Source organism: Thamnophis sirtalis, unplaced genomic scaffold (assembly GCF_051295495.1).
Source record: "Thamnophis sirtalis isolate CommonGarterSnake01/CBP01778 unplaced genomic scaffold, rThaSir2_p1.2 scaffold_18, whole genome shotgun sequence".
NCBI classification, from domain to species: domain Eukaryota; kingdom Metazoa; phylum Chordata; class Lepidosauria; order Squamata; family Natricidae; genus Thamnophis; species Thamnophis sirtalis.
The window spans coordinates 2,782,762-2,804,699 of NW_028261398.1; the positions used below are offsets into that span (position 1 = coordinate 2,782,762).

Genomic DNA, 21,938 nt, shown 5'->3' on the forward strand with positions numbered 1-21,938 from the left:
AAGAGATTTCCCTGGAAGAGAGTTTCACAACCCCACCAACTTTAAGATGGGGGTGGGGGGACTGGCTGGGGAATTCTTGGGAGTTGAAGTCCCCCCCTCTTAAAGTTGGTGAAGTTGACAAACGGTGGCCCAGAAGGAGGAGAAAAACTTTGTGATTTTTGATTCGTTTTTCAAAGAAAACTTTGGTATTCAAGCAGACACAGACGGATCCTGTCCTTTTGCAGGCTCCCCCTTACTAGAAGAAACATATGACAATTCTAGGACTTTTTTCCTTTTTGGCAGTAATAGATTCACCTCTTTGGCGCAGGGCTCCCGTTAAACCTTTGAGATAGAAAAAAGACCCCCCCCCACCCCCTTAAAAAACCTGAAGCATGTTTAGCGTATTTATATAGAGATATATATAGAGATATAGATATGTAATAAAGTATAAATTCTTGCATAGAAAATAACTTCTTTTAAAAATGGTTTCCTCTTTTTCTGAGCAGGTAAAGGACAGAGAGCTCCATAAAGCAGATTTGAGTGCATGTCGGGAACGTCGGACGATTACATGATGCTGCAGTTTGAAGGACCCTAAAGGGAGAGAGAGAGAGAGAGAGAAGACTGACATAGGGTCAGAAGGGACCTCAGAGGTCATCTAGCCCAGCCCCCTCCCCAAGCAAGAGACCATCTTTCGTTCCACACAAATGGCCCTCCGATTGCTACTTAAGAGCCTCCAGGGACGAAGCACGGAGGAATTGTTCTCACAATCAGGACATTTCTCCCTCATTCTAGGTTCAGGGCCGATCCAGAACCGGGCCTCCCTCAAAATGCCAGCAAGGGAGTTGTGGGAGAGGCGGGCATGGCTGCCAGCCCAAAAGGCTTATGGGGAGGGACACGTGGACCTGCCTGCCCAGGGGAAGAACAGGCCCTTCCCCAGAGCTAAGGCTGCCTCTGTGTGACCAAACCTCCGGGGAGACAATCGCCGAGACCATTTTCCAAACGGCAAAGTTTTCTTCATAAAAAGTCTCCACACCTCAGGGGGGTCTTTGACAGCCCCCCCCCAGTGCAGCCACTGAGCAGCCCCAATGGAGGGGCGGGTGGGGGTCTGTGGGCGGTGGGCTGGCTGGCCAGACTGGCTCCGCCCACTCCACGCACACACATGTACACAAACACGGCTGTCCTCCTGCTTTAGGCCCCTGAAGGCTAACCTGTGGCATGCGGCGCCCTCTTGTGGCCAAGCCCCAGCTCAGCTCCGCCACGCTTGTACATGCGCTTCCAACAGGCCAGAGGGAGTTCGGGTTCTGCCGTGAATGCGCAGAGGGGGGGCAGGGCACATACAGATGGGGGGCACGTGCGGGGGCCACATGTCATGTGCAGGAGATGTGTGTGTGTATGCGCGGCGGCCACGCACACATTGCATTGGGGGGTTGGGAGCACATGGCTACATCCTTGCGTTCGCATGGTTTGGGGACTCGGTCTGGAAGGGAGCTCAGAGGTCTTCTAGTCCAGTGGTCCCCAACCCCCGGTCCGCGGACCGGTGCCGGGCCGCGGAGTACCTGGCACCGGGCCGCGCAGCGGCCGGGGACCATGATCCCTGCAGCTGGGCGCCGTGGCTCTCCTGCTGCGCCAGCCGCTCCTCTTCCAGCCGCTCGCCCAGTGCGCAAAGCTCCCGGCAGCGGCGCCACAGCTCCTCGAGGCGCCGGCGGCTCTCCTGGTTCTGCGCGCGCAGCTTGCGCAGGTCCTCTTGGCCCAGGCGGCCCCCTTCCAGCTCCTGCATCGCCCGCAACTCGGCCTCGTATCGCTCCAGGCTCTGCGCGCAGCTCCAGCTCACCACCAGCGCGTAGTCGGAGGCCAGCTGCCGCTTCTCGGAGCGCCCGGCCCGGAGGACGCGCGGGGCAGACAGCAGCGCGGCTGGCCGCTGCTTGCGCACTTCCTGCAGCCCTTCGTGCTCGGCCAGGAGCTGCTCCAGCAGCGCCTCCAGAGCGGCGCAGTCGGCCCACAGCCCCTCCAGCTGCTGCCGCCGCCGGGCCAGCTCGGGCTCCAGGCGGCGGAGACGCAGCTCTCCAAGTTGCGCGCTCAGCCTCTCCAAGCTCTCCAACTCGTGGCGCAGCGCATCCCGCTCCAGCTCGCCTTGAGGTGATTTCAAAAAATAAGCTAGGTTGGATATGACTGGGATAAGATTTCCAGATGTTGACTTGGCTCAAGTCACCGGTTCCTTTTTCTTGCTGAATGAAAACTCCTGCATCATGGTTGTATGTAGGATGTATTTAGAAAAATTCAAGATGGGAACCATCTTGGTTTTTATGTGATGCAAATAAAAGAATAAATAGGCTTTTAATTTCATAGTCATGGCTATTACCTTGACATTTTCGATGTCACTCTGACACCCCTGTCCCAGATAATTTGGTGAATGGACAGAGAGGCTACCAGCTAGTAGTAGGCTGGCTTGAATGCACTTACTAAGAAAGGATTCACAGTGAATTCAATGAATAACATTTTTGGGTGATCATCAATCTGATGGGAGCTATATATCTATTGCAGCATTTACCTGCAAATTTAAAGGAAGTCCAGAAAGCGATTGCAATCTATTTGGCATATATTTACAAATACATATTGAAAATAATGCAACATCTAACATTTTCTGATCATGGTGCTGTCATTGGTGTACTATCCTGGTAATTAAAAATGGTGTCTGTAGAAGAATAAAAATGTGGTTGTGTGTTAACAAAAGAATAGAAACTATAAGCATATAATCTTCCATTCAAATAGTTAGAAATTAACTAGAAATAGTTAGTCCAGTTTACAAGCAACAGCCTGACGGTAGATCAGTTTACTGAAATATGGATTACTTAAAGGGGTACTCCGGGCTGGGAGTTTTTTTACACCCCACCCCCCACCCCTGCGCTCGCTCAGCGGGCCACGGTAAAATTATCACAGGCTGACTGGTCCGCGGCGATAAAAAGGTTGGGGACCACTGTTCTAGTCCAACCCCTGTTCAAGCCGGAGACCGAATTCCATGCCAGACATCGCATACGCTAAACCTGGGCACAAAGCCAACTGGAGCTGACTGTTCTCATGTAAGAATGCAGCCTGTCAGGGTTTTCATCCCACCCCACGCCTGCTGTTCAGTGGGGACCATCCCGGCCTTCCCCACATGCCCTGGCTGAGGAGCCCCGTGTGGCACAGAGGGTGCCAGGAAGCCCTGGGATGCCCACAGCCATCTATCTGCCTCCCTGGAAGGACTGACAGTGCACAGTGATCGGTCTCAGGAGCTTCCCCGCAAGGGGAGGAAGGGGGGCACTCAGAATCGGAGGCCTCCCACCACAAAGCCCCCTCCTCCTCCGGCCCAGGATCACACATGCCCGCTGGGGCGCCCCCAGACTGACCTGCTGGCATGGGGTGGAGCTGCCCAGGATGTAGGTGCGGGGCAGGAGGCTCTCCCCGAGGTTGGTGCCTCCACTGCGGTAGCTGCGCGTGATGGTCAAGCTGGAGGAGGAGGAGCCGGTGGAGATGGTGCTGGTGCCCACATTCGTGCCCCCGGATGACTTCTCTGCCGGCTGCCCACATGTGCCACACAACACTGTGCGAGAACGCAGGTTGTACTCGCCGGGATCTCCGCTGGCACTGCAGTGGCTCTGGAGAAGGGAGGAAGAGGGGAAGAAGCAGAGCTTGGCACCACCCGGACCGAGACCCCACCTGGGGCTGGAGATGCTGGATTCGGATCTGGGGGCTCCTTGGTGCCTTTTTAAAACACAGCCCAGTGTAGAATCCACGTTACATTTAACTATTCCAGAAATAAAAGATTACACTGGAATTGAGGCTGAACGCATTTCTCTCTTTACTCGTTAGATTTACAAGCCTGTTAAATGGGAGCAGGTTAACCAGCTGAAGGCTAAATTTGCAACGTGGTCTGAAGTGTCCAATGGACACAAAGGCAAAACTTCCGTTCTTCCCATTTCAGGCTTTGATTAAGAGGCCTTTGTCTTGTATTTCCTTTTTCAGTAGCCGTGAATGCTGGGGAAGATTCCACCCTGGGATTCCCGAGATCTCCTCATTTCCACCCACTCCACACAGAGGGGAAGTTTGCCCAGAGTCTGAGACACGGACGGCCTGTCAGTTTAGTCCATGAAATGAACAATAAATAAGGACTGGCTTTACTCCATTTATTTGGCCCTTTTGTTTAAAAGAAGGAGAGGCAGGCAAGGATTTCAGGGATCCTTGGTGCTGCCGGAGCTTCCTTGAAACGCCTGCAAGAAAAAGGGCAAACTCGGGGAGCCCCCCAGGATCCCTCGTGTCAGCTCTGAGCTACAAAAGATTCTCCTTTCTTGGTATAAATATTTCAGTTTCTACACCTGAGAATAATGAAAACAATTGTTAAAACTGAGGCTGAGTTCGGCTGTCTGCTTGCCTTCACTGTCACTGGGGGCCTCTGAACGGACTCTTAATCTCCGTTGCAGACAAACAGACGGAAGAAATCCTGGGCACAACACGGTCACACAAAACCCCAAAAATTTCTCCCGGGGGAATCCTGGCCCCACAGCCAGAGCCCTTTGCTTTTGGGAAACACCCCACCACTCCCACCCCCTGGATGGCTGCTGAGTTGTGCTTGTTCCCCATGGAAGCCAGCCCTCGGGGGGGCCTCTCCGCCTCCCCCCAAAACTCACGTGGTGATGGTGGCCGTGGGCGCCATCCTCATCATCCTCTTCATCATCATCATTGACAACAACCGGGCGCACCAGCTTCCGCATGGCCACCTCCTGCAGGGAGGGAGGAATGAGGGGGCTGATCCTGGTCCAGCCCATCTCAGCGGGATTTGGGAGGGAAAGAGCCAGGAAAACAGGGGGGGCGGAAGAGGGGCTCCTGCCTTCGACCCAGGACCCCCCACCCTCAGCCAAGCCCTGAGCCACACCAGGAGGGGAAAGCGCCTTCCATCCTGGCACCCCCAAGAAAAGGGCCAGGATGCCTCCATTGGCACCCCACTCCCCCCCAACTCATTAACCCCTTGGGTCCTATGTGTCACACACACACACACACACACACACACACACACACACACAGCTGTAATTGTTTTTGCATGCTCTGAATTGTCTCCAAATTAAACGGGAATTGAGAGAGTCACCAAGGCTCCCTATCTGGATTTCCAGAATTCATTTAGGGGGGAGGGGCATTTTTAGGCAACAAAATTAGGGGGGGGAGCCTGAATCCCCCTGATCAGGGAAAGAGGAAACCCAGATGGGCAAAGAGGAGCGTAGTCCCCCCCCAGCATTTTTACAGTTATGCAGCCAGAATAGTCCATTTTTTTTTGTTAATTATAACTCCTCCTATATTTCTCACTGTTTTTCTAGCTCCGCTTTTATTGTATTTATAAGCCACCCAGAGTTACTCTGGACAGGGGGGTTAATTCCGCAATCCAGAGTTAGGTTAATTGAATTAATTAATTCCATAATGCTCTGTCCCCTTTCCGGCACCAAGGTTGACCCCCTTTGCCCACCCACACAACGAAGACGCCGTGGGGCTGTGCGCCCACCCAACCCCCGAATCCCAGCCGCCTTACCTCCCCGCTGGAGGTCAGCAGTGCTGTGCGTAAGCTGTCGCCGGACCCCCAGGAGCTTTGGTTCTTCCAGACCATGTCCGTGGGGGGGTTGTGGGACACCCCTGCGCCCGCAGCCCAGATCTTGCAGGGGAAGGAAGAGAAGAGTTTAATAGATTTAATAGATTTGTGATTTAATAGATTTGTATCCCGTAAGCCAGTGGTTCCCAAACTTGGCAACTTTAAGACTTGTGGACTTCAACTCCCAGAATTCTCCAGCCAGCTCAGCAGAGTCTTAAAGTTGCCAAGTTTGGGAACCACTGCGTTGACGACCCTTGCAGAGTACCTCCCCACGGCTGGCATGGGCACCAGAGGGACGGGGGGGGCTCCCAACCATTCCTGCCCACCAAGCCCACCGTTGCTGCTCACCGTGACCAGCTGGCCGGCCTTCAAGGTGAACTTGGGGGGGAACCTGTAGCAAATGGGTGCGTCTTCTCCATTCTGGCGCTTGATCTGCCAATTTCCCAGCGACTGGTCCTAAGGGGGCATAAAGGGGGAGGCATGGCGGGCATCTCACGGCGCTTAGGTGGCCCAAGAGATGCCAGGCAGGCTGGGGGGGGGAGGAGGCGGCTGTGCCAACCAAAAGGAAGGCAGTTCTGAGGGTGGGAAAAGAAATAGAAGGCTGCAACCAGAGAGTGAGAAGCCAATTTACATTTGTCAAAGAAAATCAGAAGTTTAATATTTATTTTATCTTCTTTTTCTGCACTCCTGTCTTTCTCTTTTTCTTCTCTCCTTTTTCCTTCTCTCTCTACTCCAGTAGTTCTGGTTAGTTTTCATCTGGCTTCTTCAAAAGTTTAATGAAGTTATATATAAAAAGCTCCTCCATTCCTCTTGACCAGGAGCCAGAGAGAGACTCCGCTGGGGGGGGCCACAAAGCAAGGCCGGCTCTCTCTGAAGCAGGGAAGGGCGCCTGGAATCTGCCTTCGGCTCCAGCCAAACTCCAACCATCACAGGAGGTGACCATTGCAAACTCAAGGAGACTCTCCATGGGCTCAGAGGGAGGGAAGCCACCGCCTTTCCCAGCTCCCAGGTGGCTGCGGGAGGGGGGGGGAGGGGGTCACTCAGCTCTAAAAAGTAGCCATGAAGCCTCAACAAAACCTGCTTTGTGGGGTCCTTGGTGCCCTCTGAGCTTGGTGGTTTTCTTGCAGATGTTTCACGACCCAACTAGGTGACCTCATCAGACCAAACACATCCCCTCTGGCAGGCAACGCCCAGATAAGCAGGGATTAACCCCAGACAAAGAAGCAGAAAACAATACTTCAATCAAGGAACCACCAAGGAGACAGACGCCCCCTCCCCAGAATCCCTGGCAGGGCAGGCTGCTGTTCATGAACAGAGACCAAAGCCCACTTCCATCCAGCACTGATGATGTTACCTAGTTGAGTCACGAGACGTCTGCAAGGAAACAGCTCAGCTCAGAGTTCAACTCTCAGCTGCAGGGATTCTCTGCTATTAAACCCTAAATTCTTCCATTTATCTTGGGTGGGCAACACATTTAAATAAAAAAGCACCATCTTCAAACTAGATGAGAATTTGCTGTTCTCAGCTGTTGCGTCGCCTCCCTTTTCCATCCCATCCGACTCTTAGGGGGCCCCCTGAAAAAGAGGGGGGGCTGCACGACAGGATCTTGGGGGGCCTCCGCCCTACAAAGACACGGCTGCCTCTTGCAGCTCAAAGGTCAACTGGGTGACTTTACGCCCCCCCTAAGCCCCCCCCCTCCCCAGGAGCAGACGGCTTCCTCGGCCCTCCTTGCCCAGGACTTCTGGACCTCCGGCCACCAGCACCCACCTCGCTGGACTTGTTCCTCAGCCGGACAAACTTGCCCTCCAGGTCCACCTCCTCCACAGCCACGCGGCCGCTGGTGCGGGCATGCTGGGAGAAGCTGGTGCGGCTCTCGCCGTCCTCCAGCTTCCTTTTCTTGGTGGCGCTTTGTCCAGAGGAAGAGACCCGGATGCGGGAGCCGCTCTTCTGGGAGGAGGGGCTGGGGGAGAGGCGCAACCTGGGGGGGGGGAGAAAGAGAGGCCGGGGGCTGAGCCAGAGGCCGCTTCCCCAGGGATGCCCACAGCAGGCAGGAGGGCTGCAGTGCCCACCCTCGGTGCCAGGGGAAGCAGCGCTCAGGCCGAGCGGATCTTGCTGCCCGAAGGGTCTCTGCCCCACCCGTCCCAGAAGGGCCCCCAAACGCTCCCCCCGAAGGAGGGGCAGCCGGGCAAACCCCAGATCTGGACCCGAAGGCTTTCCGTCTCCTCAGTGAGGGGGGTGACCTTTTCCCAGCAGACTCTCCGGGTCGCCCCTGAAGGTCCCAGGCTGCCTGTGCTTGGGGGGGGGGGGGCTGCCCAGCTTGGCCAAGCCCCCCCCCAGGCCAAGATGGTCTGCCTAGCTTGCAAAGGGTGCCCCCACCTCTCCTCCTCGCCCTCCAGGAGTTTGCGGTAGGCGTTGATCTCCATGTCCAGGGCCAGCTTGATGTCCAGCAGCTCCTGGTACTCGTCCAGCTGCTGCTGCATTCGGGCCCTCATCTCGGCCATCTCCCGCTCCTTCTCCGCCAGGATACGGCGGCTGGTATCCCGCTCCCGGGCCAGGGAATCCTCCAGGTCCCGCAGCTTCGCCTCCTTGGCCGCCAGCTGGGGGGGAGGAAGGCAAGAGAGGGGTGGGGGCCTGGACGGGAGGGGGGGGGAGCAGACCCCTGCCCCAGATCCCCGATCCCTTTCCATCCCAACCCAAAAGGGTGGAGGGCAAGCAGGGTCTCCTCCTGCGGCAGGGCTTGACCCCAAAGATTGCAAGGGGGGGGCACTGGATGTCCTCCCCCAGGGAGGGAAGAGGGGAGGGGGGCCCGTAAGGTGGCCAACGGGACGTTGCTCCCCAGAGCCAGTCCCCCACATACGGCGCTTCTGCCCATCGGCTGATTTTTTTTATTATATATATTTGTATTCTTTTTCTTAAACACTGAACAAACGGTTGTAAGTCCAGGACCACCAGCACCCCCAAACCTCCAAAGGGGGGCCCAGAACCCGGTGCCACAAAGGGACGGCCCTTCCTGCGGTCGGAGGCAAAGCGGCTGGAGGCCGAGCGGCTGTGGGAGCAGCCCCCCTCCCCCCCCCGCGGGGCCCCTACCTGCTTCTGCAGCTGGCTGAGCTGGGCGGAGAGGCTGTCGATGCGAATCCGCGTCTGCTGAAGCTCCTCGTGAGCCGTCCCAGCCAGGCTGCTGTTCCTCTCGGCCGACTGCTTGGCGTTTTCCAGCTGCAAAGGTCGGAAAGAGGCTTATTGCAAAGGGGCTAGTCCTCAAGGCTGCTCAGGCTGCTCTGCAGGGCAGGAGTGGGGACCCCCCCCCCAAGGCCAAGAGCTTGGCCCCGTCCTGCCTCAGTGCCCCCACCCCCCATCCTCTCAAGGCTGCAGTGAGGGGGAGCAGGGGGCCTTCCCTGGACTCCAGAGCACCTGAAAGGGAGGGGGCAGCGGGAGTCCTCCCCCCAGCCACCCCCGGGCGACCTACCTTGGCTGCATAGGTCTTCTCCAGCTCCTCCTTGTAGAGCCGGACCTGGGCCTCGTGCTGCCCACGGAGGTCCTGCAGCGCATCGGCCAGCTTGTTCTCGAACTCCCGCTGGCGCCCGTTGTCGATCTCCACCAGGCGCGTCTCGTGGCGGCGTTTGCTCTCACGGAGCTCCTGCCGGGGGAAGAGGGTGAGCAGGGCATCCCAGGACTGGCAGGGAGGCACAATCCCCCCCAACCGCAACGCCTTCCCCCCCCCCGCCCCCCCCTGCAGCCCCCAGGATCCCCAGCTCCTCTGTGGGGCCGTTCCCAGGTGTGGGGAGAAAAGGCTGCAGGAGCTGGGCTGACTGCCTGGCCCAAGGCAGGGTGGCGAGTTCAAGTCTCCCATGGAGAGGGGCTCTGTGTCGCTTAGGTCCGGACGATTAGTGATTAGCTATTATTACTGAAATGGCTTGAAATATTGGGGAGTGTAAAGCGGAGGGGGGGGATTCTTTGCCACTGTACAGGTAGTCCTCAACTTACGGCCACTGTTGAGCCCAACATTTCTGTTGCTAAGTGAAACGTTTGTTAAGTGAGCTTTGCCCCATTTTATGACTTTTCTTGCCACGGTCGCTAAGTGAATCACTTCATTTGTTAACAACCTAGGTTGTTAAGTGAATCTGGGTTTGACTTTGTCTGTCAGAAGGTTGCAAAAGGGGCTGAGGAAAGAAGGGCCCTGGGGACAGAGGCCACCGTCATGCCGGGGAAGGACAGACCCACACCACGTTTTTCACAGCCGTTGTAACTTTGAGCCGTCACTAAACGAACTGCCGTAACTCCAGGACTTCCTGCATGGAAAGAGTTTGAAGTCTCCACTTTTTTCTCTCCGTCTCTCTCTCTCTTCCTTCTCTAACTTCTGTTTTTTCTCTGTTTTTATTTCATAAGGAAACTTAACAATAAGCTTCATTTTAGAATGGGTGGGTCTTTTACGGAGGGAGACCCCAACTCAAAGCAAGGGGGAATTCGTGGCTGTGAGAGGTGTGGAGCAGCAGGGTCCCCTTTCAAGCCGAGGTGGAGTAGGATTCCTGCCCTAGACAGGGCAGGGTTGGGCTAGAGACACTGAATTGTTTATACGTGAATGCTGGCTGGGGAATTCTGGGAGTTGAAGTCCGGACATCTTCAAGTTGTCAAGGTTGGGAAACACTGTCCTAGACACTGAATTGTTTATACGCGAATGCTGGCTGGGGAATTCTGGGAGTTGAAGTCCGGACATCTTCAAGTTGCCAAGGTGGCGCAGTGGTTAAATGCAGCACTGCAGGCTACTGCTAGATCAGCAGTTCAGCGGTTCAAATCTCACCGGCTCAGGGTTGACTCAGCCTTCCATCCTTCCGAGGTGGGTAAAATGAGGACCCAGATTGTTGGGGGCAATATGCTGACTCTCTGTAAACTGCTTAGAGAGGACTGAAAGGCCTATGAAGCGGTATATAAGTCTACTGCTATTGCTATTGCTATTGCCAAGGTTGAGAAACACTGTCCTAGACACTGAATTGTTTATACGCGAATGCTGGCTGGGGAATTCTGGGAGTTGAAGTCCAGACATCTTCAAGTTGCCAAGGTTGAGAAACACTGTCCTAGACACTGAATTGTTTATACGCGAATGCTGGCTGGGGAATTCTGGGAGTTGAAGTCCGGACATCTTCAAGTTGCCAAGGTTGAGAAACACTGTCCTAGACACTGAATTGTTTATACGCGAATGCTGGCTGGGGAATTCTGGGAGTTGAAGTCCGGAGATCTTCAAGTTGCCAAGGTGGCGCAGTGGTTAAATGCAGCACTGCAGGCTACTGCTAGATCAGCAGTTCAGCGGTTCAAATCTCACCGGCTCAGGGTTGACTCAGCCTTCCATCCTTCCGAGGTGGGTAAAATGAGGACCCAGATTGTTGGGGGCAATATGCTGACTCTCTGTAAACCGCTTAGAGAGGCCTGAAAGGCCTATGAAGCGGTATATAAGTCTACTGCTATTGCTATTGCCAAGGTTGAGAAACACTGTCCTAGACACTGAATTGTTTATACGCGAATGCTGGCTGGGGAATTCTGGGAGTTGAAGTCCAGACATCTTCAAGTTGCCAAGGTTGAGAAACACTGTCCTAGACACTGAATTGTTTATACGCGAATGCTGGCTGGGGAATTCTGGGAGTTGAAGTCCGGACATCTTCAAGTTGCCAAGGTTGAGAAACACTGTCCTAGACATTGAATTGTTCATACGTGAATGCTGGCTGGGGAATTCTGGGAGTTGAAGTCCGGACATCTTCAAGTTGCCAAGGTTGAGAAACACTGTCCTAGACACTGAATTGTTTATACGCGAATGCTGGCTGGGGAATTCTGGGAGTTGAAGTCCGGAGATCTTCAAGTTGCCAAGGTGGCGCAGTGGTTAAATGCAGCACTGCAGGCTACTGCTAGATCAGCAGTTCAGCGGTTCAAATCTCACCGGCTCAGGGTTGACTCAGCCTTCCATCCTTCCGAGGTGGGTAAAATCAGGACCCAGATTGTTGGGGGCAATATGCTGACTCTCTGTAAACCGCTTAGAGAGGACTGAAAGGCCTATGAAGCGGTATATAAGTCTACTGCTATTGCTATTGCCAAGTTTGAGAAACACTGTCCTAGACACTGAATTGTTTATACGCGAATGCTGGCTGGGGTATTCTGGGAGTTGAAGTCCAGACATCTTCAAGTTGCCAAGGTTGAGAAACACTGTCCTAGACACTGAATTGTTTATACGCGAATGCTGGCTGGGGAATTCTGGGAGTTGAAGTCCGGACATCTTCAAGTTGCCAAGGTTGAGAAACACTGTCCTAGACACTGAATTGTTTATACGCGAATGCTGGCTGGGGAATTCTGGGAGTTGAAGTCCGGACATCTTCAAGTTGCCAAGGTTGAGAAACACTGTCCTAGACACTGAATTGTTCATACGTGAATGCTGGCTGGGGAATTCTGGGAGTTGAAGTCCGGACATCTTCAAGTTGCCAAGGTTGAGAAACACTGTCCTAGACACTGAATTGTTCATACGTGAATGCTGGCTGGGGAATTCTGGGAGTTGAAGTCCGGACATCTTCAAGTTGCCAAGGTTGAGAAACACTGTCCTAGACACTGAATTGTTCATACGTGAATGCTGGCTGGGGAATTCTGGGAGTGGAAGTCCGGACATCTTCAAGTGGCCAAGGTTGAGAAACACTGTCCTAGACACTGAATTGTTCATACGTGAATGCTGGCTGGGGAATTCTGGGAGTTGAAGTCCGGACATCTTCAAGTGGCCAAGGTTGAGAAACACTGTCCTAGACACTGAATTGTTCATACGCGAATGCTGGCTGCGGAATTCTGGGAGTTGAAGTCCGGACATCATCAAGTGGCCAAGGTTGAGAAACACTGTCCTAGACACTGAATTGTTTATACGTGAATGCTGGCTGGGGAATTCTGGGAGTTGAAGTCCGGACATCTTCAAGTTGCCAAGGTTGAGAAACACTGTCCTAGACACTGAATTGTTCATACGTGAATGCTGGCTGGGGAATTCTGGGAGTTGAAGTCCGGACATCTTCAAGTGGCCAAGGTTGAGAAACACTGTCCTAGACACTGAATTGTTCATACGTGAATGCTGGCTGGGGAATTCTGGGAGTTGAAGTCCGGACATCTTCAAGTTGTCAAGGTTGGGAAACACTGGGCTAGATGACCTCTAAGGGGCCCTTCAGGGTTGTGGGACTCACCTCGCTGTAGATGTTTTTCTGGAAGTCCAGCTCCTCCTTCAGGGTCTGCAGCCTGTTCTCCGCATCCACCCTCCGGAGCATTTCGTCCTGAAGCTGCTTCTTGATGTCGGCCAAGGATCCCTCCACCTGCGGGGGGAAAAAGGAGGGACCCGCGTCACGCCGGAAGGGAGACCCTGTGTGGCCTCAGCTGCTCCACAGGAGCCCCCACCCTCCTCTCCAGGTCCCCCTCCCCTAGTCAAGAGCTGGGAGTTTAAGCCATCCATCCCGATTCAGCTTCTCCCCCTCAAGGCCTCCTCGAGCCTCTCAGGAGTCTGCAGGGAGGGAAAAACGCCAGAGAGCCTGAAGCAGAAGGAGAGCCAGAAGGCACCAGACTAGCAGGAGACTGGGAGTTCTAGTCCCGCCTTAGGCACAGAAGCCCCGGGTGACTTTGGACCAATCACAGGGGAACTGGGAGTTCTAGTCCCACCTTAGGCACAGAAGCCCCGGGTGACTTTGGTCCAATCACCGGGGGACTGGGAGTTCTAGTCCCGCCTTAGGGACAGAAGCCCCGGGTGACTTTGGTCCAATCACAGGGGGACTGGGAGTTCTAGTCCCGCCTTAGGCACAGAAGCCCCTGGGGGACTTTGGTGCAATCATCGGGAGACTGGGAGTTCTAGTCCTGCCTTGGGCGTGAAAGCCGACCGTGTGACTTTGGGGCCACTCCTTCTCTCTCAGCCCAGCCCACCTCAGAGGGTTGTTGTGCTGGGGAAAACAGGAAGGAGGAGTAATTTGGTCTATCTATCTATCTATCTATCTATCTATCTATCTATCTATCTATCTATCTATCTATCTATCTATCCATCTATCTATCTATGTGATTCTTGGGGGCGATATGCTGACTCTGTAAACCGCTTAGAGAGGGCTGAAAGCCCTATGAAGCGGGATATAAGTCTAACTGCTATTGCTATTGCTATTGCTCCTTCCGGCACAGCACGCTTTAAAGCCACAATTACAGAAGCCGCCCAAAGAGGAAGCATGGCCAAATTAAAAGCATCGCAGGAGCCCAGCCACCCATTGTCCGGGAGGGGGGAGAAACCCAAAGACCACCAGGCTGCCTTCAGTCCCGGAAGCCTAATAAGGTCGACCAGCCAAGGAAGGACACCGGTCTCCTAGCACAGTGGTTCCCAAACTTGGCAACTTTAAGACTTGTGAGCAGAGCTGGCTGGAGAATTCTGGGAGTTGAAGTCCACAAGTCTTAAAGTTGCCAAGTTTGGGAGCCACTGTCCTAGCAGAAGCACTCTTCCCCTTCTGCACAAGAGACATTTACAGGCATCGTCTACCTGAGCCTGCAAACTCACTCCTCCTGGCACGTTTTGGGACCGGGAGTCCAAAGGTGGACGCGGGAGGGAGGCCCAGAAGGAGAAAGAGCCCCCCTCCCGTCTCGAGGGCGGAGCAGAGGGACCTCCGGGGTTCTTCACAGGTGTGCCTGGTCTCCCTTTCACCCGGGGGGGGGGGTGTATGGTGTTTGCTGCTGGTTTTACTACCAGTTCACAACCCGCATGGAACGTACGTGTGTGTGTACATGTGCCAGAGGTGCGCTGCGTGCCCGTGCACCATTCAATGTAAACCCTTTATGCACGCGCAGAACAATTTACAGGGAACCGCACATGTGCAGTCAGTAAAATCCAAAACGGCGGGGGCCCAGCAGCGGTGAGGGAAGCGGTTCAGAGGCGCGTCATGCCTGGGTCGCTGCCGGTTCTGAGACCCAGGCCTGAATCCCCCTCCTGGTTCTGCCTTTCCCCTGTGGGATGGGCTCCCTCGCCAGGAAGGGGGAGAAGCTGCTTTGCTCAGGTCCTTCCTCCCTCCCCAGTTTTGCTCAGAGAAGAAGATCCAAGGCCTGTGCAGCGCTAAGGAAGATGCTGAAGGGAAACGAGAGAGAGGTTCCCCATCACGAAACGCTGGGCTGACTGAGGAGGGAGGCCGTTCTATTCTCACCTGCTTCCTTCCAAACTGGGTGCCGAGCGCTGGGGGCCTTTCAGGATTTCAGGCTTGGGGGGGGGCAAAAGACAAATGCCCCCCTGAAGAAAGAGGCAAAGGGCGCCCGCGGCAGCAGGAAGGTTGAGTGGCAGAGCGATGCTCCCCACCCTGATATCCCACCGCCGCAGCTGGTGAGGATAATCAACTGGGAATTCGTGCCGTATTTGTAGCTCAGGGTTCGAGTGGGGAGGGGTCCTGCTCGGAGCTTCTGGTTTCCTTGCAGACGTTTCCCTGAAGCTAAAGTCGGCACATCTTACGCTTTGCCAAGGAACACCGGAGTCTTATCCTGTCTGGCACTTTTCAGCCACACGGTGGAGACCCAGGCAGACCCTCTGTGTATTTATAGTGGCACGAAACGTACTCAGTGTCGCATCGCATCCACTGCCTGGAGATGTGAAAAGTCAAGCCGGATAGAAACGCAGCGATACACGAAGCCCTCCAGAACAGGCGTTTCCAACCCTGGCGCCTTTCGGACTTGTGGACTTCAACTCCCAGAACTGCTTTGCTGGTGGAGGAATTCTGGGAGTTGAAGTCCACAAGTCTGAAAGGCGCCAAGGTTGGAGAGCCCCTGCTCCAGAATGCCCGGATCCCGGAGGAGGAGGGGGCCGGGCACGTGGCAGGGTCACCCACAGAGAAACCGTGAAGCCAGAGGGGAATTGGTTGCGTTAGTCTGCTTGTGAAAAGGACACTGGCCACGTTGTACGGAGGGGAACGTCCACACTGCGGCAGCACCAAAGGCTGCTTTCTCCACTGAGCGGAGGCCATCCGGTTGCCAGGCCTTGGGAGCAATGGCTGGGAGGGGGGCCTCCGTGGGTGGCACCCAGTGAAGCCAGCAGGGAAGAGGGAGGGGCTCCTAAGTAGACCCTCCCACGCTCTCCGTGTCCGAGCCCAAAGGCCGGGTGCCGGCAGCGGAGCCAAAGCAGGGGAAACGGGGCCTCGTTGTTTAAGAAACGTTCCTTTGGCTTCGATTTAGGAAGGAGAGGGAAGGAATGCAGACAAGGGGAAGAAAAAGCGGCATGTTGATCTGCGCTCCGGTCCAAGTTTCCACTCCTCGGCTGCCTCCCTTTCCTCCTCGGAGCAGGGAAGGCGCAGGAGAAGCCACCACAGCAGCCGCGGAGGGAAGGAACAAGCCAGACATTTGGGGGATCTTCCGAGTTGCAACAGCACTGGAAAAAGGGGGGCCTAGTTCTCCCCGCCTATGACCCCTGCCGCAGCCCCCCGGGTGGCGTGATGGAAGTTCAGACGCTTGGCAGCTGACTCACATTTGTGGCGGTCGCAGTGCCCGGGGGGTCACATGATCCCCCTTTTTTTGCGACCTTCTGACAAGCAAAGTCAGTGGGAAGCCAGATTCACTTCAACCAGTGGTTCCCAAACTTGGCAACTTTTAAGACTTGCGGACTTCAACTTCAGCTCTGCTGGCTGGAGAATTCTGGGAGTTGAAGTCCACAAGTCTTAAAGTTGCCAAGTTTGGGAACCAGTGGTCTATACCATAATTTGTTTGGCAGCCAGAGAGATGATGGGCCGAGGGAAGTTTCAGCAACACAGACTGCCCAGGAAGGAATAGGGGTGGCAGCCGGTCACTTGGGGAGGGAGGGGGAGCTGGTGGGGGAATTCAATGCAGGGATTTGTGGATCTGGAGACCGATCGGTGGCCAAAAGCAGCTGAGCCGCAGCTGCCAGGGGAGGATGGAGGGTGTGCCAGACTCTTCCATCCAAGAGGAGGAAATGTTAAGGGTGAGGCTTAGGTAGGCGGGCACATGCCAAGTCGTCGAAAGGGGTGTGAGTGCCCGGGTGTTTCTGATTTTATATTGGCCCTGTAAGATGCAGCTGAATATGAAACTCAGCGTTACAAATTAAACTCACCACAACAAATTGCTAGGAGGACGAATCTGAAAGCAACACGCAAACACACACGCACACACCCATTCCTTGTGCGCTGAGTTTTCTTCCACTTCTCACAAGCAGCGATTGCCAGGAAAAGATGCTGGCACGGGCAGCGAAGGGCAAAAAGGACACCGGGCATCCTTGAAGGGATCCATTTCTCCTTTTCACCCTTCCGTAAAATGCAAATACAAATGAAAATAGTGAGAGAGCAGAGGAGGAGAAACCGGGGGATAAAAGGGGGAGAAGGAAGAAAAGCATTGACTTCAGCCTCTTTTTAACGCAGCAGAATAAGATGAGCCTTTTAGCGTATCTGTTTTTCAATATGCAGTCATTCTGCCCACTCTGAGAATCTTGGGCTCTGGGTCGCAAAAACAAAGTGGTACTTCTAGTCCTCATGACCATTCCTCCTCACACACAGAGCTTCTTTGCTGGAAACGGAGATGGGGACCTTCGAGATGCCAACAAAGAGGTTGCCAAGGAGACCTTCGGGCTGTTTCTCAAAAACAAAATCACAGCAACCCCTCGGCCACAATCGGGATTCCCCCCCCACTCCCGGCCGCCCAAGGAAGTGGAATCTCAGAGTCATTCGTTTTTATGTCACGAGGCTTTTCAAAGGTGGTGGGAAAAAAGGACTTTCTATTTTGGGTTTGGGAACTTCCTCTGCTGCCGAGTTTGCAAAGCTGGCCCAGAACCAGCATAGCAGGGCCGATCGCAGACCGTCAGCCCCCTTCTCCCCACACCAAGATTACGAAAGAAAGGAGCTCCCAGAGGGCTGCAGAATTGGGATCGGCAGAAAGGGAGCAACAGAATATCAGAGTTGGAAGGGACCTTGGAGGTCTTCTAGTCCAACCCCCTGCACAAGGAGCCTAGACCATTCCAGACAAATAGCTGTCCAGTCAATTCTTGAAAGCCTGCAGTGATGGAGCCCCCACAACTTCTGAACTGTTCCACTGGCTAATTGTTCTGTCAGGAAATTCGTCCTTAATTAAGTTTCCATCCGTTGTTCCTTGTCGAGCCTTCAGGGGCTTTGAAGAATAGCTTGACCCCCTTCCTCCTCTCTGGGGCAGCCCCTCAAATACTGGAAGGCAGCTCTCATGTCACCTCTAGTCCTTCTCTCCATCAAAGTAGCCATTCAACCGTTCCTCATATGTTTTAGCCTCCAGCCCCTTAATCCTCTCGGCTGCTCTTCTCTGCACACTTTCGATAAGGTTTCAGCGTCTTTTTGGTATTGTGGTGACCAAAACTGGAAAGGCAGCAGAAACGTCGAGTCCTCTGGAGGAGAAAGGGAGCTCCCCTCCCCATTATCCTATGACTCATCTGCTCCGCTCCTAAAAGCCAGGAGGAAACGTGGGGGAAACATGCCCGTTGCCCCCCCACCAGCCTTGCAAGTCGGAGCAAAATGCCAGGCTTCCGTTTCCAGGACGCTGGGAAAGGGGATCCGGTCTAGGGGATCCAGTCGAGAGGAGCCACCGAAGCAGAGCAACTGCAAGAGCCTCTCCAGCTCCTTCTCCAGGGGGCCCAGAGCTCCCCCCGCGGTTGGCCTCCCCCCTGCTCAGCCCCAAAGGGAGGAGGAGGAGGGGTCCTTTCCCCCCCTGCAGGAAAGGGTGGGGGGTGATCCCCTCCTGGGATCCGCTTCTTCCCCCCCCTTGGGATCCCTGGCTTTCCAGTGGATCCCCCCGTCCCTCCTTGGCTCCCTCGTCTCCCAATGGCCTCCCGGGATCCCCTCGGGCTGAGCTCCGTCCCTTCCCGGGATCCCTTCGGCTGCTTGGCTCCTGGCACGGCGGATCTCCTCCTGGGGGTGGAAGGGCCTTTTCCCAGGGGTCGCCCGAGACCCCCGGGGGGAGCCTGGGAGGCTTCGGAGCCTGCGTGCTGCGTCTCCCTGGCAGGAGAAGCCGGGGAAGGGAGGACGCGGGCCTTCCCTTCGGAGCCTCCCCTTCAGCTCCCCGGGCGAAGCTCCGCCGCCCACGCCAGGAGCCTCCCGCGCCCGAAGGGAAGGGGCGGTGGGAGGGGTGGGGCCACCGCGGCTCCTCCCACCGAAGCCCCGCCCTCCCCCGCCTGTCCGGGTGGCTGGCTGTGGGCGGGGGGGGGCGGGGCGGAAGGAGGGGCCGGAGTGGAGACAGACGCGCAAGCGCAGAGGACGCTGGGAAAGCACCTCCCTCCCAGCGACGGCGCTCGGTGGGCGGAGCTACGGAGGCCGAGAGGGACCGTTGCTGAGGCGGAGAACCAGGCGCGGAGAATGAAATAAAGGAAAGGAACGTGGCGGCGAAGGGAAGGCTGGAACCCAATTTGGCGCTTGGAGGTCACCGCCGCAGGAGGAACCGTGTTGAACGGCATCAGGAAGGCTGAGAACCGAACTGTTCTAGCGGGTCCCTTTCTCTCCTTCGGGGGAAAGAGAAGGAGGCGGTGCCTGGAGAGGAGGAGGCGTGGCTTCACAGGAAGGAGGGGCTGGGAAACGGAGCGCCTTCCCTTTCGGAACCAGAGAGCTGACGGAAGGAGCGGTTCCCTTCGGAGGCGGAGAAACCGGAAGTAAGTAGAGGCTGCTGGGACGGAGTGGCAGCCTGGGAGGGTCTCCTTCGGGTCCTCGGGAGGGGACGCCTCGGCCTGGGCCTCTCCTGCGGTGAGGGGGACGACGCCGTGACCCGCCTCTCTTTCTCCCCTGCAGGAGGATGGAGGAGCCCGGCGGGGGAGGGAAGGAAGGAAGCGCCGCCCGAGAGGAGGAGGAGAGCGGGCTCCGCGGAGCAGCCCCGGGAGACGGCAGGGAAAGGCCGGGGGGCTCCGGAGCTGCAGGAGGGATGAGCCCAGCGGGAGCCCCGGAAAGGCGGCTGCTTGGAGGGCGATGCGGGGAGGAGGAAACGGGGGGAGACGCCGAGACGGGCCTGGAGGGCGGAGGGTCCTTCGGAAGACCCCGGAATCCTCAAAGGATCCAGGAGGAAGAAGAGAGATATCAGTGCCCGGAATGTGAAAAATTCTTCAAGAGAAATCAGTGTCTTCGAAAGCATCTAAAGGTCCATTCAGGAGAAAATCCTCATAAATGTCTGGAGTGTGGAAAGAGCTTCAGCCATAGGGGCAACCTTTATAGACATCAAACGATCCACACAGGAGAACAACCTCATAAATGTCTGGAGTGTGGAAGGAGCTTCAGTCAGAGGGGCAACCTTTATGCACATCAAAGGATCCACACAGGAGAAAAACCTCATAAATGTCTGGAGTGTGGAAGGAGCTTCAGTCAGAGGGGCAACCTTTATGCACATCAAAGGATCCACACAGGAGAAAAACCTCATAAATGTCTGGAGTGTGGAAAGAGCTTCAGTCATAGGAGCAGCCTTTATAGACATCAAAGGATCCACACAGGAGAAAAACCTAATAAATGTCTGGAGTGTGGAAAGAGCTTCAGTCATAGGAGCAGCCTTTATACACATCAAAGGATCCACACAGGAGAACAACCTCATAAATGTCTGGAGTGTGGAAAGAGCTTCAGTCAGAGTAGCCACCTTTATACACATCAAAGGATCCACACAGGAGAAAAACGTCATAAATGTCTGGAGTGTGGAAAGAGCTTCAGCCATAGGAGCAGGCTTTATAGACATCAAACGATCCACACAGGAGAAGAACCTCATAAATGCCTGGAGTGTGGAAAGAGCTTCAGCCATAGGGGCAACCTTTATGCACATCAAAGGATCCACACAGGAGAAAAACCTCATAAATGTCTGGAGTGTGGAAAGAGCTTCAGTCAGAGTAGCAGCCTTTATACACATCAAAGGATCCACACAGGAGAAAAACCTCATAAATGTCTGGAGTGTGGAAAGAGCTTCAGTCGGAGGGGCAGCCTTTATGCGCATCAAAGGATCCACACAGGAGAAAAACCTCATAAATGTCTGGAGTGTGGAAAGAGCTTCAGTCAGAGGAGCAATCTTTATACACATCAAAGGATCCATTCAGGAGAAAAACCTCATAAATGTCTGGAGTGTGGAATGAATTTCAGTGATAGTAGAATCCTTTATAGACATCAGAAGATCCACACAGGAGAAAAACCTCATAAATGTCTGGAGTGTGGAAAGAGTTTCAGCCTGAGGGGCAGTCTTTATGCACATCAAAATATTCACACAGGAGAAAAACCTCATAAATGTCTGGAGTGTGGAAAGAGTTTCAGCCTGAGGGGCAGTCTTTATGCGCATCAAAGGATCCACACAGGAGAAAAACCTCATAAATGTCTGGAGTGTGGAAAGAGCTTCAGTTGGAGGAGCAACCTTTATGCACATCAAAGGATCCATTCAGGAGAAAAACGTCATAAATGTCTGGAGTGTGGAAAGAGCTTCAGTCATAGGAGCAGCCTTTATGCACATCAAAGGATTCACACAGGAGAAAAACCTCATAAATGTCTGGAGTGTGGAAAGAGCTTCAGTTGGAGGAGCAACCTTTATGCGCATCAAAGGATCCACACAGGAGAAAAACCTCATAAATGTCTGGAGTGTGGAAAGAGCTACAGTCATAGGAGCAGCCTTTATGCACATCAAAGGATTCACACAGGAGAAAAACCTCATAAATGTCTGGAGTGTGGAAAGAGCTTCGGTTGGAGGGGCAACTTTTATAAACATCAAAGGATCCATTCAGGAGAAAAACCTCCGCCCCGTCCCCGCATTCGCGCAGGAGGAGGCCGAGGGGCCCTCCTGGGACTGCAGCCGTTCCCTCCCCCTGGGGTCCTCCCCTAGGCAAGGTGGGTTGGGAGGTCTGGGGGTGTAGCCAGGCGAGCGAAAACTGAAGGGGCCACAGAGTTTTCCACTCTTTTAATGCTCTCCTCGTTTTGCACTGAAGACCTGAGCTAATCTGATGCTGGAGCCCAGTGAGGCTTAGACCGATGGAGGAAGTTCCCTTCTCAGCTGACACAATAAGAACAAGCCAGTTGGAAGGGACCTTAGAGGTCTTCTAGCTGAACCCTCTGCTCAAGCAGCAGATCTCATCCCGAAGGTGCTTTTTCAGGAGGCAACTGGATTTTCTTTCCCTTCACTTCTCACCCAAGAAATGTCCTCCGTTAATAGGACAGAGCAGAAGGGAATTCTTTATTGGCCAAGTGTGACTGGACACACAAGGAATTTGTCTTTGGTGCATCACCTCTCACACTGTACCTGAAGTAAAATAAAAGGCATCCATCAACATACAAAACTTGGTGATAGTCGTAAGTTACTAACAAGCAATCAAATCATACTAAGAAAGAAACAGAACCATCTAAATTGTCAAGATACAAGCAAGATAGTCATA

General features: G+C 54.6%; 2 protein-coding genes across 2 annotated transcripts; one reads left to right on the forward strand and one right to left on the reverse strand.

Moving 5' to 3' along the window:
- Positions 1–374: 374 nt before the first annotated feature.
- Positions 375–12,903, reverse strand: LOC148042349 (prelamin-A/C-like). The gene is made up of 10 exons (XM_087702999.1): positions 12,784–12,903; positions 9,054–9,224; positions 8,678–8,803; positions 7,967–8,187; positions 7,358–7,568; positions 5,939–6,046; positions 5,534–5,653; positions 4,644–4,736; positions 3,366–3,614; positions 375–570 (listed from the first exon to the last, which is right to left on the reverse strand). Exons 1-10 carry the CDS (start codon positions 12,862–12,864, stop codon positions 544–546), a joined length of 1,407 nt encoding a protein of 468 aa, XP_087559125.1. The 5' UTR covers positions 12,865–12,903; the 3' UTR covers positions 375–543.
- A 5,926-nt stretch (positions 12,904–18,829) lies between these two features.
- On the forward strand, positions 18,830–21,938 carry LOC148042350 (uncharacterized). The gene is made up of 2 exons (XM_087702997.1): positions 18,830–19,208; positions 19,345–21,938. The coding sequence occupies exon 2, from the start codon at positions 19,349–19,351 to the stop codon at positions 21,389–21,391; it is 2,043 nt and encodes a 680-aa protein (XP_087559123.1). The 5' UTR covers positions 18,830–19,208; positions 19,345–19,348; the 3' UTR covers positions 21,392–21,938.